Genomic DNA, 13792 nt, shown 5'->3' with positions numbered 1-13792 from the left:
CTCAGGGCTCTATTGTCCCTCCATCAGGTCCTATTGGTCTAGTACTCAGGGCTCTATTGTCCCTCCATCAGGTCCTAATGGCCTGGTACTCAGGGCTCTATTGTCGCTCCATCAGGTCCTAATGTCCTGGTACTCAGGGCTCTATTGTCCCTCCATCAGGTCCTAATGGCCTAGTACTCAGGGCTCTATTGTCCCTCCATCAGTTCCTAATGTCCTGGTACTCAGGGCTCTATTGTCCCTCCATCAGGTCCTAATGGTCTGGTACTCAGGGCTCTATTGTCCCTCCATCAGATCCTAATGGTCTGATACTCAGGGCTCTATTGTCCCTCCATCAGATCCTAATGGTCTGATACTCATGGCTCTATTGTCCCTCCATCAGGTCCTAATGGCCTGGTACTCAGTGCTCTATTGTCCCTCCATCAGGTCCTAATGGTCTGGTACTCAGGGCTCTATTGTCCCTCCATCAGGTCCTAATGGTCTGGTACTCAGGGCTCTATTGTCCTTTATCTACCCACTCTGACATTAATGCAAATGCCATCGAAAGTCACTTCAAATACTTATTATCAAGACAGTGTTATGCTTTTAAAACTCAATCAGTCAATCAATCAAATGTATTTATAAAGCTCATCTTACATTAGCTGATATCTCAAAGTGCTGTACAGAAACCCAGCCTAAAACCCCAAACAGCAAGCAATGCAGGTGTAGAAGCACGGTGGCTAGGAAAAACTCCCTAGAAAGGCCAAAACCTAGGAAGAAACCTAGAGAGGAACCAGGCTATGAGGGCTGGCCAGTCTTCTTCTGGCTGTGCCGGGTGGAGATTATAACAGAACATTGCCAAGATGTTCAAACTAGAGGTCGACCGATTATGATTTTTCAACACCGATGCTGATTATTGGAGGACCCCAAAAAAAGCCGATACCGATTAATCTGGCAATTTATTTTTAAATGTATTTGTAATAATGACAATTACAACAATACTGAATGAACACTTATTTTAACTTAATATAATACATAAATAAAAATCTAAGATAATGAAACATGTTCAATTTGGTTTAAATAATGCAAAAACAAAGTGTTGGAGAAGAAAGTAAAAGTGCAATATGTGCCATGTAAAAAAGCTAACATTTCAGTTCCTTGCTCAGAACATGAGAACATATGAAAGCTGGTGGTTCCTTTTAACAAGAGTCTTCAATATTCCAAGGTAAGAGGTTTTAGGGTTGTAGTTAATATAGTATTTATATGACTATTTCTCTCTATACCATTTGTATTTCATATACCTTTGACTATTGGATGGTCTTATAGGCACTATAGTATTGCCAGTGTAACAATATAGCTTCCGTCCCTCTCCTCGCCCCAACCTGGACCTAGTTAAATAAAGCTATAAAATAAATAAATAAATATAGTTCGCTACTTCTGAAAAAGACCTAAAGTAGTGTACTATATATGGAATAGGATGCCATTTGGGGCAGATCCCCATGACAGTAATGGCCGACAGATGGAACGCTGGTTTAATGCTCTCCATCCCTCAGCCCTGTGTGACAGTAATGGCCGACAGATGGAACCCTGGTTTAATGCTCTCCATCCCTCAGCCCTGTGTGACAGTAATGGCCAACAGATGGAACCCTGGTTTAATGCTCTCCATCCCTCAGCCCTGTGTGACAGTAATGGCCGACAGATGGAACCCTGGTTTAATGCTCTCCATCCCTCAGCCCTGTGTGACAGTAATGGCTGATGGATGGAACCCTGGTTTAATGCTCTCCATCCCTCAGCCCTGTGTGACAGTAATGGCTGAATGATGGAACCCTGGTTTAATTCTCTCCATCCCTCAGCCCTGTGTGACAGTAATGGCCGACAGATGGAACCCTGGTTTAATGCTCTCCATCCCTCAGCCCTGTGTGACAGTAATGGCCGACAGATGGAACCCTGGTTTAATGCTCTCCATCCCTCAGCCCTGTGTGACAGTAATGGCTGATGGATGGAACCCTGGTTTAATGCTCTCCATCCCTCAGCCCTGTGTGACAGTAATGGCCAACAGATGGAACCCTGGTTTAATGCTCTCCATCCCTCAGCCCTGTGTGACAGTAATGGCCAACAGATGGAACCCTGGTTTAATGCTCTCCATCCCTCAGCCCTGTGTGACAGTAATGGCCGACAGATGGAACCCTGGTTTAATGCTCTCCATCCCTCAGCCCTGTGTGACAGTAATGGCCGACAGATGGAACCCTGGTTTAATGCTCTCCATCCCTCAGCCCTGTGTGACAGTAATGGCCGACAGATGGAACCCTGGTTTAATGCTCTCCATCCCTCAGCCCTGTGTGACAGTAATGGCCGACAGATGGAACCCTGGTTTAATGCTCTCCATCCCTCAGCCCTGTGTGACAGTAATGGCCGACAGATGGAACCCTGGTTTAATGCTCTCCATCCCTCTCAACACTATTCATCCTTTATTAACCAGTAAACTCTATGTGAGTCCCAATGGCACCCTATTCCCTATTTAGTGCGCTGACCAGGGTCCATAGTGCACTGAATAGTGAATAGGGTCCCATTTGGGACGTATTCTCAATTTCCCGTTAGTCTGGGCCCAGAGAACCACGGTGTAACTAACTATTCATTCAGACCATCAGATGAATTGATCTCTGTGTTATTCATCAACTCCTGAGGAGAGGAAAGTATTCCAATAAGTGTTTGTCTTCCCTCCTCTCTTCCCTTTTCCTCTCTGTCTCCTAACTGGTGTTGTCCTCCTCTCTGTCTCCTAACTGGTGTTGTCCTCCTCTCTCTCTCCTAACTGGTGTTGTTCTCCTCTCTTCCCCTTTCCTCTCTGTCTCCTAACTGGTGTTGTCCTCCTCTCTGTCTCCTAACTGGTGTTGTCCTCCTTTCTGTCTCCTAACTGGTGTTGTCCTCCTCTCTGTCTCCTAACTGGTGTTGTCCTCCTCTCTGTCTCCTAACTGGTGTTGTCCTCCTCTCTTCCCTTTTCATCTCTGTCTCCTAACTGGTGTCTTCCTCCTCTGCCTGCATACGGAATTGGCTCAGCAACAATCTGTCCCTCTTGTATTCATAATACATGATTAAGCTATGCGACTGACTTGGCCATCAAGAGAACTTGCCCCGTGTTAAAACAAACTGTTAAAAGCTTATTTAAAAAGAAAAGAAAATTGATTTCCTTATGGATGCTTGTTGCTGGCTATTCTCTGGTGTGAGGTTTGTGTGAAAGGCTTTGGTTATTCTGAGGAGAAGCATAGTATACCTTATGTGGGGTAATGCTAACGTACCATGCTAATGGAGGTCAAACCTACTATGTGCGTGTGTGTGTGTTTGTGTGCTCGTTTCTTCCCAGAAGCCTCCCTGCTAGGAGGAGATGGAAGAGTTCTTTGTCTCTGTTCTGTAACACTTCAGGGAGAAAGGAGGGAGAAACACAGCTCACTAATAATGCATCACAACAACAGAGGGCTGACTGGCTGCATGGGGCTCTATACAGTTCTGGTGTGACCTGAATTTTTCTGTTGTCGCTGCGTTGCATACAGTTATCTCTCTCTCCAAGATGATATGATCAAAACCAGGGCTGTGATTCTGCCGGTGGGGTTCTATAGTGATGCCATAGCAACACTGCCTTCAGCTATATCTCTCCTTTTAGAGTTTGACAGATACCCTCGTTGATAAACTGATAATTGTTTTTCTCCCGAGGTATTTATGTTTCTCTGTTGTTTCTTCGACAACAGTTTGAATATATGTTGGTTTTGCCTGTGTGTTCGGTTGTGTTGACAGTATAATCGGCTTGGTGATGTGTACAGTAGGCAGAGTGTTGTAGCACTTAGTTGAAGCATATGCCAAAACCATCCATATTTTAACAGACCTCAATGGTCTTTTTGCTGGAGTGTGCAGGACAGGACAGAGTGTGACTTGTGGACGTGCGGTTGGACACTTCCTTCCTTCACTTCCTTCAGCACTAATCACTGCTGTGACAAACAACAGCCTCTCACCATGAATCCTGTTTAATCTGTCAGGCTGGAGGAGAGAGCAGCACTAATCACTGCTGTGACAAACAACAGCCTCTCACCATGAATCCTGTTTAATCTGTCAGGCTGGAGGAGAGACCAGCACTAATCACTGCTGTGACAAACAACAGCCTCTCACCATGAATCCTGTTTAATCTGTCAGGCTGGAGGAGAGAGCAGCACTAATCACTGCTGTGACAAACAACAGCCTCTCACCATGAATCCTGTTTAATCTGTCAGGCTGGAGGAGAGAGCAGCACTAATCACTGCTGTGACAAACAACAGCCTCTCACCATGAATCCTGTTTAATCTGTCAGGCTGGAGGAGAGAGCAGCACTAATCACTGCTGTGACAAACAACAGCCTCTCACCATGAATCCTGTTTAATCTGTCAGGCTGGAGGAGAGAGCAGCACTAATCACTGCTGTGACAAACAACAGCCAGTTCTTCGCTCCTCTCTGCACCGTTCTGTTCACTTTAAAGGCCCAACTAAACAAAACGGAAACTTATTTTCTTGCTATAAATCAATGGGTATACATCATTCATTTAAATGATCAAGAACGGTTTAAATATCATAGAGTGGGCCTTTAAAAGAACCCAGGCCAACCACTGTTATCTGGGGCTCCTTGCTGTTTTCTGCTCTCTTTCACCTTTTACACAGGTGAAGTCAGAAGTTTACATACACTTTAGCCAAATACATTTAAACTCAGTTTTTCACAATTCCTGACATTTAATCTTAGTAAAAATCCCCTGTTTTAGGTCAGTTAGGATCACCACTTTATTTCAAGAATGTGAAATGTCAGAATAATAGAAGAGAGAATGATTTAGTTCAGCTTTTATTTCTTTCATCACATTCCCAGTGGGTCAGAAGTTTACATACACTCAATTAGTATTTGGTAGCATTGCCTTCAAATTGATTAACTTGTGTCAAACATTTTCAGGTAGCCTTCCACAAGCTCCCCACAATAAGTTGGGTGAATTTTGGCCCATTCCTCCTGACAGAGCTGGTGTAACTGAGCTAGGTTTGTAGGCCTCCTTGCTTGCACACGCTTTATCATTTCTGCCCACACATTTTCTATGGGATTGAGGTCAGGGCTTTGTGATGGCCACTCCAATACCTTGACTTTGTTGTCCTTAAGCCATTTTGCTTGGGGCCATTGTCCATCTGGAAGACCCATTTGCGACCAAGCTTTAACTTCCTGACTGATGTCTTGAGATGTTGCTTCAATATATCCACAGAATTTTCCATCCTCAGGATGCCATTTATTTTGTGAAGTGCACCAGTCCCTCCTGCAGCAAAGCACCCCAACAACGTGATGCTGCCACCCCCGTGCTTCACGGTTCGGATGGTGTTCTTTGGCTTTCAAGCCTCCCCCTCTATCCTCCAAACATAACGATGGTCATTATAGCCAAACAGTTCTATTTTTGTTTCATCAGACCAGAGGACATTTCTCCAAAAAGTACGATCTTTGTCCCCATGTGCAGTTGCAAACCATAGTCTGGCTTTTTTATAGCGGTTTTGGAGCAGTGGCTTCTTCCTTGTTGAGCGGCCTTTCAGGTTATGTCTATGCAGGACTCATTTTTCTTTGAATATAGATCATTTTGTACCTGTTTCCTCCAGCATCTTCACAAGGTCCTTTGCTGTTGTTCTGGGATTGATTTACACTTTTCGCACCAAAGTACATTCATCTCTAGGAGACAGAACGCGTCTCCTTCCTGAGCGGTATGGCGGCTGCATGGTCCAATGGTGTTTATACTTGCATGCTATTGTTTGTACAGATGAACGTGGTACCTTCAGGTGTTTTGAAATTGCTCCCAAGGATGAGCCAGACTTTTGGAGGTCTACATTTTTTTTCTTAGGTCTTAGCTGATTTCTTTTGCTTTTCCCATGATGTCAAGCAAAGTGGCACTGAGTTTGAAGTTAGGCCTTGAAATACATCCACAGGTACACCTCCAATTTACTAAAATGATGTCAATTAGCCTATCTGAAACTTCTAAAGCCATTTTCCAAGCTGTTTAAAGGCACAGTCAACTTAGTGTATGTAAGCTTCTGACCCACTGGAATTGTGATACAGTGAATTATAAGTGAAATAATCTGTCTGTAATCCATTTTTTGAAAGAATTACTTGTATCATGCACAAAGTAGATGTACTAACTTGCCAAAACTATGTCTCCCTGTGTGTGAGTAGATATCAGTGTTTTCAGTGAGACGTGGTGCCACTGCTGTTGTGGTTTAATGAGGGAAATGAGATCATTAATAAAACATGATACTCTCCAGCTATTATGAGAGTATATGAGATCAGACCAAGCTAGTAGCTATATGAGATCAGACCCAGCTATTAACTATATGAGATCAGACCCAGCTAGTAGCTATATGAGATCAGACCAAGCTAGTAGCTATATGAGATCAGACCAAGCTAGTAGCTATATGAGATATATGAGTATCCTTCATTCATTACCAGCATCGGTAGCTAGACATGTTCTTCCACCTTATTACTGTACAATAACTCTAGAATTGTCTTTTTAATGTCCACGCCATCTCTCTCCATCTCTTCCTTATAAGAACCCTACCCAGTGCATTTCAGAAAATTGCTAGTGCATTTTAGCCAAGGGGGCCGGGCTCCCTCGGTTGCCATTATGTGTCAGAAGAGAGTAATACATCTTTCCAGTGAACGATAAAACATTAATCCCGCCTAGGATTTAGTGGTAGAGACCAAGCGGACGGGCAGGTGGCTCAAGGAGCGTGTCTGGGAGGGGAATGTCCCCACTAGAGGTGGAGTGAATCATGTCAGGGTTAGGGTTAGGGAAAGTCCTCACCTAGAGGTCAGAGGGAAATCATGTCGGGGTTAGGGAAAGTCCTCACCTAGAGGTCAGAGGGAATCATGTCGGGGTTAGGGAAAGTCCTCCAGTAGAGGTCAGAGGGAATCATGTTGGGGTTAGGGTTAGGGAAAGTCCTCACCTAGAGGTCAGAGTTAATCATGTTGGGGTTAGGGTTAGGGAAAGTCCTCACCTAGAGGTCAGAGGGAAATCATGTCGGGGTTAGGGAAAGTCCTCACCTAGAGGTCAGAGGGAATCATGTCAGGGTTAGGGAAAGTCCTCCAGTAGAGGTCAGAGAGAATCATGTCGGGGTTAGGGAAAGTCCTTACCTAGAGGTCAGAGGGAATCATGTCGAAGTTAGGGAAAGTCCTCCAGTAGAGGTCAGTGAGAATCATGTCGGGGTTAGGGAAAGTCCTCCAGTAGAGGTCAGAGAGAATCATGTCGGGGTTAGGGAAAGTCCTCCAGTAGAGGTCAGAGTGAATCATGTCGGGGTTAGGGAAAGTCCTCCAGTAGAGGTCAGAGTGAATCATGTCGGGGTTAGGGAAAGTCCTCCAGTAGAGGTCAGAGAGAATCATGTCGGGGTTAGGGAAAGTCCTCACCTAGAGGTCAGAGTGAATCATGTCGGGGTTAGGGAAAGTCCTCACCTAGCGGTCAGAGTGAATCATGTCGGGGTTAGGGTTAGGGAAAGTCCTCACCTAGAGGTCAGAGTGGAGATCTGGAGATCAGACAGACAGGGAAGATTTCAGAAGGGAAATGATCCCTGAGCATTCGGGACAATATTAGTGAGGATACCTGGTTCAGTGTTTCAGTGGGGTGATATATACACCTTGTTCAGTGTTTCAGTGGGATGATATATACTTGGTTCAGTGTTTCAGTGGGGTGATATATATACCTGGTTCAGTGTTTCAGTGGGATGATATATACGCCTGGTTCAGTGTTTCAGTGGGGTGATATATACTTGGTTCAGTGTTTCAGTGGGGTGCTATATACGCCTGGTTCAGTGTTTCAGTGGGATGAGATATACACCTGGTTCAGTGTTTCAGTGGGATGAGATATACACCTGGTTCAGTGTTTCAGTGGGGTGATATATATATATATATATACCTGGTTCAGTGTTTCAGTGGGGTGATATATATACCTGGTTCAGTGTTTCAGTGGGATGATATATATACCTGGTTCAGTGTTTCAGTGGGGTGATATATATACCTGGTTCAGTGTTTCAGTGGGGTGATATATATATATATATATATATATATATATATATATATATATATATATATATATATATATATATATATATATATATATATATATATATATATACCTGGTTCAGTGTTTCAGTGGGGTGATATATATACCTGGTTCAGTGTTTCAGTGGGGTGATATATATATATATATATATACCTGGTTCAGTGTTTCAGTGGGGTGATATATATACCTGGTTCAGTGTTTCAGTGGGGTGATATATATATACTTGGTTCAGTGTTTCAGTGGGGTGATATATATGCCTGGTTCAGTGTTTCAGTGGGCTGATATATATACCTGGTTCAGTGTTTCAGTGGGGTGATATATATATATATATATATATATATATATACCTGGTTCAGTGTTTCAGTGGGGTGATATATATACCTGGTTCAGTGTTTCAGTGGGGTGATATATACACCTGGTTTAGTGTTTCAGTGGGGTGATATATATATATATATACCTGGTTCAGTGTTTCAGTGGGGTGATATATACACCTGGTTCAGTGTTTCCGTGGGGTGATATATATACCTGGTTCAGTGTTTCCGTGGGGTGATATATACACCTGGTTCAGTGTTTCAGTGGGCTGTAGGCAGTGGGAGGAGATTTGGTGATTCAGGGAGGATAACAAGATTCCTCTGCCTCGTGAATCTGCCAATGTTATGTTGCTGAGCAGTAATCCACAGTGATGTTGGAGCATTTCATTTATCCTTGTTAATTACCAACCGTTAATAAGATGGCTCTTATGGACTTAATGGAGTTTGTGTGTATGTGTAGGCTCGTGTGTGTGTGTGTGTGTGTGTGTGTGTGTGTGTGTGTGTGTGTGTGTGTGTGTGTGTGTGTGTGCGCGCTTGGGTGTGTGTGTGTACTCTCGTGAGTGTGTGTGTGTGTGTGTGTGTGTGTGTGTGCGTGTGATTATCAAAGTTTAAGTGGATCTAACTGCTGTAATGACCTTTGTGGAGTGATGATCAGTGTTCGGGGTAGTTAGCGGGTGAACAGTTTGATACAGAGTCACAACACTTCACAGAATATCACATTCTCATAATACATTATAATATATTCTAATATTTATTTTGAATGTGCAAGGATTCTATCAAAAATAAATCATGCTCAGATCTGAACATGTGTTACCCGAACCACAGATGACAAATTAACTAGATACGGTACCTGACAGTGTTGTTGATCTGAACTCTGTGTAAGTGTTTGTTTGGCCTTTGCATATTAAAGTCTACCTCAGGCGAACACAGCCGTTGACCAGGATCTCAGCTACAGTGTTGTTGTTGTTCTTGTTTGAACCCTGTGTTAGTGATTGTTTGGACACCGTGTTAAAGTATGCTATGCTTCTGTCCCCAGGCGAACACAGCCGTTGACCAGGATCTCAGCTACAGTGTTGTTGTTCTTGTTTGAACCCTGTGTTAGTGATTGTTTGGACACCGTGTTAAAGTGTGCTTTGCTTCTGTCCCCAGGTGAACACAGCGATGCACGAGGCCAAGCTAGTGGAGGAGTGTGATGAGCTTGTAGAAATCATACGCCAGAGGAAACAGATCATCGCTGTCAAGATCAAGGAGTCCAAGGTACAGTAGTCTTCTACACACTAACCCTTAATACTATACTGAACCTCTATGGTCCAAGGTACAGTAGTATTCTACACACTAACCCTTAATACTATACTGGACCCCTATGGTTCAAGGTACAGTAGTCTTCTACACACTAACCCTTAATACTATACTGGACCCCTATGGTCCAAGGTACAGTTGTCTTCTACACACTAACCCTTCATACTATACTGGACCCCTATGGTCCAAGGTACAGTTGTCTTCTACACACTAACCCTTCATACTATACTGGACCCCTATGGTCCAAGGTACAGTTGTCTTCTACACACTAACCCTTCATACTATACTGGACCCCTATGGTCCAAGGTACAGTAGTCTTCTACACACTAACCCTTAATACTATACTCGCCCCTATGGTCCAAGGGACTGTACTCCATGGCTGAGTCTCAAACCATACTCTTCCTCTGGCTGAGTCTCAAACCATACTCTTCCTCTGGCTGAGTCTCAAACCATACTCTTCCTCTGGCTGAGTCTCGAACCATACTCTTCCTCTGGCTGAGTCTCAAACCATACTCTTCCTCTGGCTTAGTCTCAAACCATACTCTTCGGCAGGCTGAGTCTCAAACCATACTCTTCTTCTGGCTTAGTCTCAAACCATACTCTTCGGCAGGCTGAGTCTCAAACCATACTCTTCGGCAGGCTGAGTCTCAAACCATACTCTTCCTCTGGCTGAGTCTCAAACCATACTCTTCCTCTGGCTGAGTCTCAAACCATACTCTTCCTCTGGCTGAGTCTCAAACCATACTCTTCCTCTGGCTGAGTCTCAAACCATACTCTTCCTCTGGCTGAGTCTCAAACCATACTCTTCCGCTGGCTGCATCAGAAGTTATTCCCTACAGAGGTCTTCAAAACGGACAATTTGTTTACCATATTCAAAGAGGTTTTGACAGAAGAAGTGAGTGGTGTCTTCAGTCTCTCCTACTACACACATTTACAACGCTGGATCTGATGTGTGTGCCAGCCTGTCTGAGTCACGGAGACTTTGTAGGGGGCAGATAAAACACTGCATTCACAACGTGTCACTGCAACTGCCACAGTGAGCGAGGGATCAGAAAAGAAAAGACATAGAGGGGACTTGTCACATAGTAGCCTGTCACGACACTCCGTGAATGACATCAGAAGAACGGAAGTATCGGATTACGAGGTGTTGTCTGAGGTTTCCGAAGGATAACAACAACAACAACAAATATGCGTGGTCTGCGTATTTCTTGAGAACATAACTTTTCCCTTTGTCGACAGTTTTTAGTTTTCAGTAGTGAAAGATCTTGTGATCTATGGCGCAGTTCAGTTCAAGGGTTCTCAAACTCTTTATAGCCCACAAACCAAAATTTGGATATCTGAAAATTCTTACCACTCCGACCATGTGAATGTGTTGTTGTTGTTGTAATTAACAGCCAATGTTTACTTTTATATTTGGAGCTATGACAGTCAATTGAAAAAACATTCTAATCAGTACTTCTGATTGTCTTCTCAACTCACCATCACATACTGGTAATGTAAGGCTGTGGCAGCCAATTGAAAATTAGTCTGACATAATGAGTACATTTACATGCACACTAATAATTCGATATTAAACTGATTAAGGCTGATGGTCGAGTACGGCATCAGTCATGTAAACACCTTTTACTCTGCTTATCTTAAATCGGTGTGAGGTCAGAATCGAAGGTAAGCATGCACCGTTTAAAACACCTGGTTTTTCTGAGAAATCAGGTTAATTAGTAAACGGTTTAATCGGAGTTCCAGCCATGTATATGATCTGCTCATGTGTCCAGCAGCGTGTAGCTCAAGCCTCCCTCTTAATGCGCGAGTGAAGTGAGTTCGGGGAAAAACTGAACGGGTGCTATCTTCAGAATAGTTTTCACTTTTCACATTCAAACGTTATATGTCCAAACTTAGAGTCAAAAAGTATTTGTAAAAAAAAAAAAATATTGTGGCCACTGTGGTAGAATGTGTTTTCTGCATTTATCAAAAGTCCTATCAGTAGCCTGATTTCAGATGTATAAACAGGATTATTCGGGACATTTTTCTTCTGGCAAAAAAGCATGTAACGGTCTTAACAAACTATTACATTAACCTGACTATCCACAGCCAATGTCTCTCATCTCTCTCTACCACTAATGAGATGGGTGTGGCTTGATGCATGTCGCGTCGGAGCTTCTCAAAGTCAGGGGGCGTGGTCGACAGGGCGCACCTCATATCTGCTGTCACATCCTACCTGGATCCATATTTGGATGTAGCCTTTCCTGTCGTCAATGAGCAAAAACACCCTCATTGGTGGAATGTTATTCATATTTTTATTAATAAAAACTATGTTTCTATTTCAAACAGTTTTGTTATATATTTTACCTTTATTTAACTAAGGTAAGTCAGTTAAGAACAAATTCCTTGTTCAGGGACAGAACAGGAGGTTCATTACCTTGTCAGATCGGGGATTTGATCTTGCAACCTTTCGGTTATTAGTCCAACGCTCTAACCACTAGGGTACCTGCCCCCTCTACACTCTAACCACTAGGCTACCCTGCCCCCTCTACACTCTAACCACTAGGGTACCTGCCCCCTCTACACTCTAACCACTTGGCTACCTGCCCCCTCTACACTCTAACCACTAGGGTACCTGCCCCCTCTACACTCTAACCACTAGGCTACCTGCCGCCCCTAAAAAAACAGTGTATGTGATTTGATGTAGTTTAGAATCGGAGTTACCTGCTGCAGTGTATCTGCAGAGTTCTGTACTCAGCTCTTCTGCCGCCTGTTGCTCTCGGGGTATCCCCTACAGTGGGTGTAGTCATTACTGTGGGTGTATACATTACAGTGGGTGTAGTCATTACTGTGGGTGTATACATTACAGTGGGTGTAGTCATTACTGTGGGTGTAGTCATTACAGTGGGTGTATTCATTACTGTGGGTGTATACATTACAGTGGGTGTAGTCATTACTGTGGGTGTAGTCATTACTGTGGGTGTAGTCATTACTGTGGGTGTATACATTACAGTGGGTGTAGTCATTACTGTGGGTGTATACATTACAGTGGGTGTAGTCATTACAGTGGGTGTATACATTACAGTGGGTGTAGTCATTACTGTGGGTGTATACATTACAGTGGGTGTAGTCATTACTGTGGGTGTATACATTACAGTGGGTGTAGTCATTACTGTGGGTGTATACATTACAGTGGGTGTAGTCATTACTGTGGGTGTATACATTACAGTGGGTGTAGTCATTACTGTGGGTGTATACATTACAGTGGGTGTATACATTACAGTGGGTGTAGTCATTACAGTGGGTGTAGTCATTACAGTGGGTGTAGTCATTACTGTGGGTGTATACATTACAGTGGGTGTAGTCATTACAGTGAGTGTAGTCATTACAGTGGGTGTAGTCATTACAGTGGGTGTAGTCATTACTCATTACAGTGGGTGTAGTCATTACAGTGGGTGTATCCCCTACAGTGGGTGTAGTCATTACAGTGGGTGTAGTCATTACAGTGGGTGTATCCCCTACAGTGGGTGTAGTCATTACTGTGGGTGTATACATTACAGTGGGTGTAGTCATTACAGTGGGTGTAGTCATTACTGTGGGTGTAGTCATTACTCATTACAGTGGGTGTAGTCATTACAGTGGGTGTAGTCATTACAGTGGGTGTATCCCCTACAGTGGGTGTAGTCATTACAGTGGGTGTAGTCATTACAGTGGGTGTAGTCATTACTCATTACAGTGGGTGTAGTCATTACAGTGGGTGTAGTCATTACAGTGGGTGTAGTCATTACAGTGGGTGTATCCCCTACAGTGGGTGTAGTCATTACAGTTTGTGTATCCCCTACAGTGGGTGTATTCAATACAAATCAAATACAATTTTATTCGTCACATGCACATGGTTAGCAGATGTTAATGCGAGTGTAGCGAAATGCTTGTGCTTCTAGTTCCGACAATGCAGTAATAACCAACAAGTAATCTAGCTAACATTTCCAAAACTACTACCTTATACACACAAGTGTAAGGGGATAACGAATAAAGATATATGAATGAGTGATGGTACAGATCGACATAGGCAAGATGCAGTAGATGGTATTGAGTACAGTATATACATATGAGATGAGTATGTAAACAAAGTGGCATAGTTAAA

General features: G+C 43.4%; 1 protein-coding gene across 3 annotated transcripts in view; it reads left to right on the top strand.

Annotated features, from left to right (window-relative positions):
• LOC110510782 (probable E3 ubiquitin-protein ligase MID2) overlaps positions 1 to 13792 on the top strand; it is a 233786-nt gene that overhangs the window by 165991 nt on the left and 54003 nt on the right. For all 3 annotated transcript variants that reach the window (XM_036943473.1, XM_036943472.1, XM_036943474.1), the window contains one exon: positions 9520 to 9627. In XM_036943473.1, coding sequence (XP_036799368.1) covers positions 9520 to 9627 — 108 coding nt within the window. The remainder of the gene's footprint in view (positions 1 to 9519; positions 9628 to 13792) is intronic.

Source organism: Oncorhynchus mykiss, chromosome 14 (genome assembly GCF_013265735.2).
Source record: "Oncorhynchus mykiss isolate Arlee chromosome 14, USDA_OmykA_1.1, whole genome shotgun sequence".
In the NCBI taxonomy this organism is placed as follows: Eukaryota; Metazoa; Chordata; class Actinopteri; order Salmoniformes; family Salmonidae; genus Oncorhynchus; species Oncorhynchus mykiss.
This window is presented reverse-complemented; position numbering and strand designations above follow the sequence as displayed.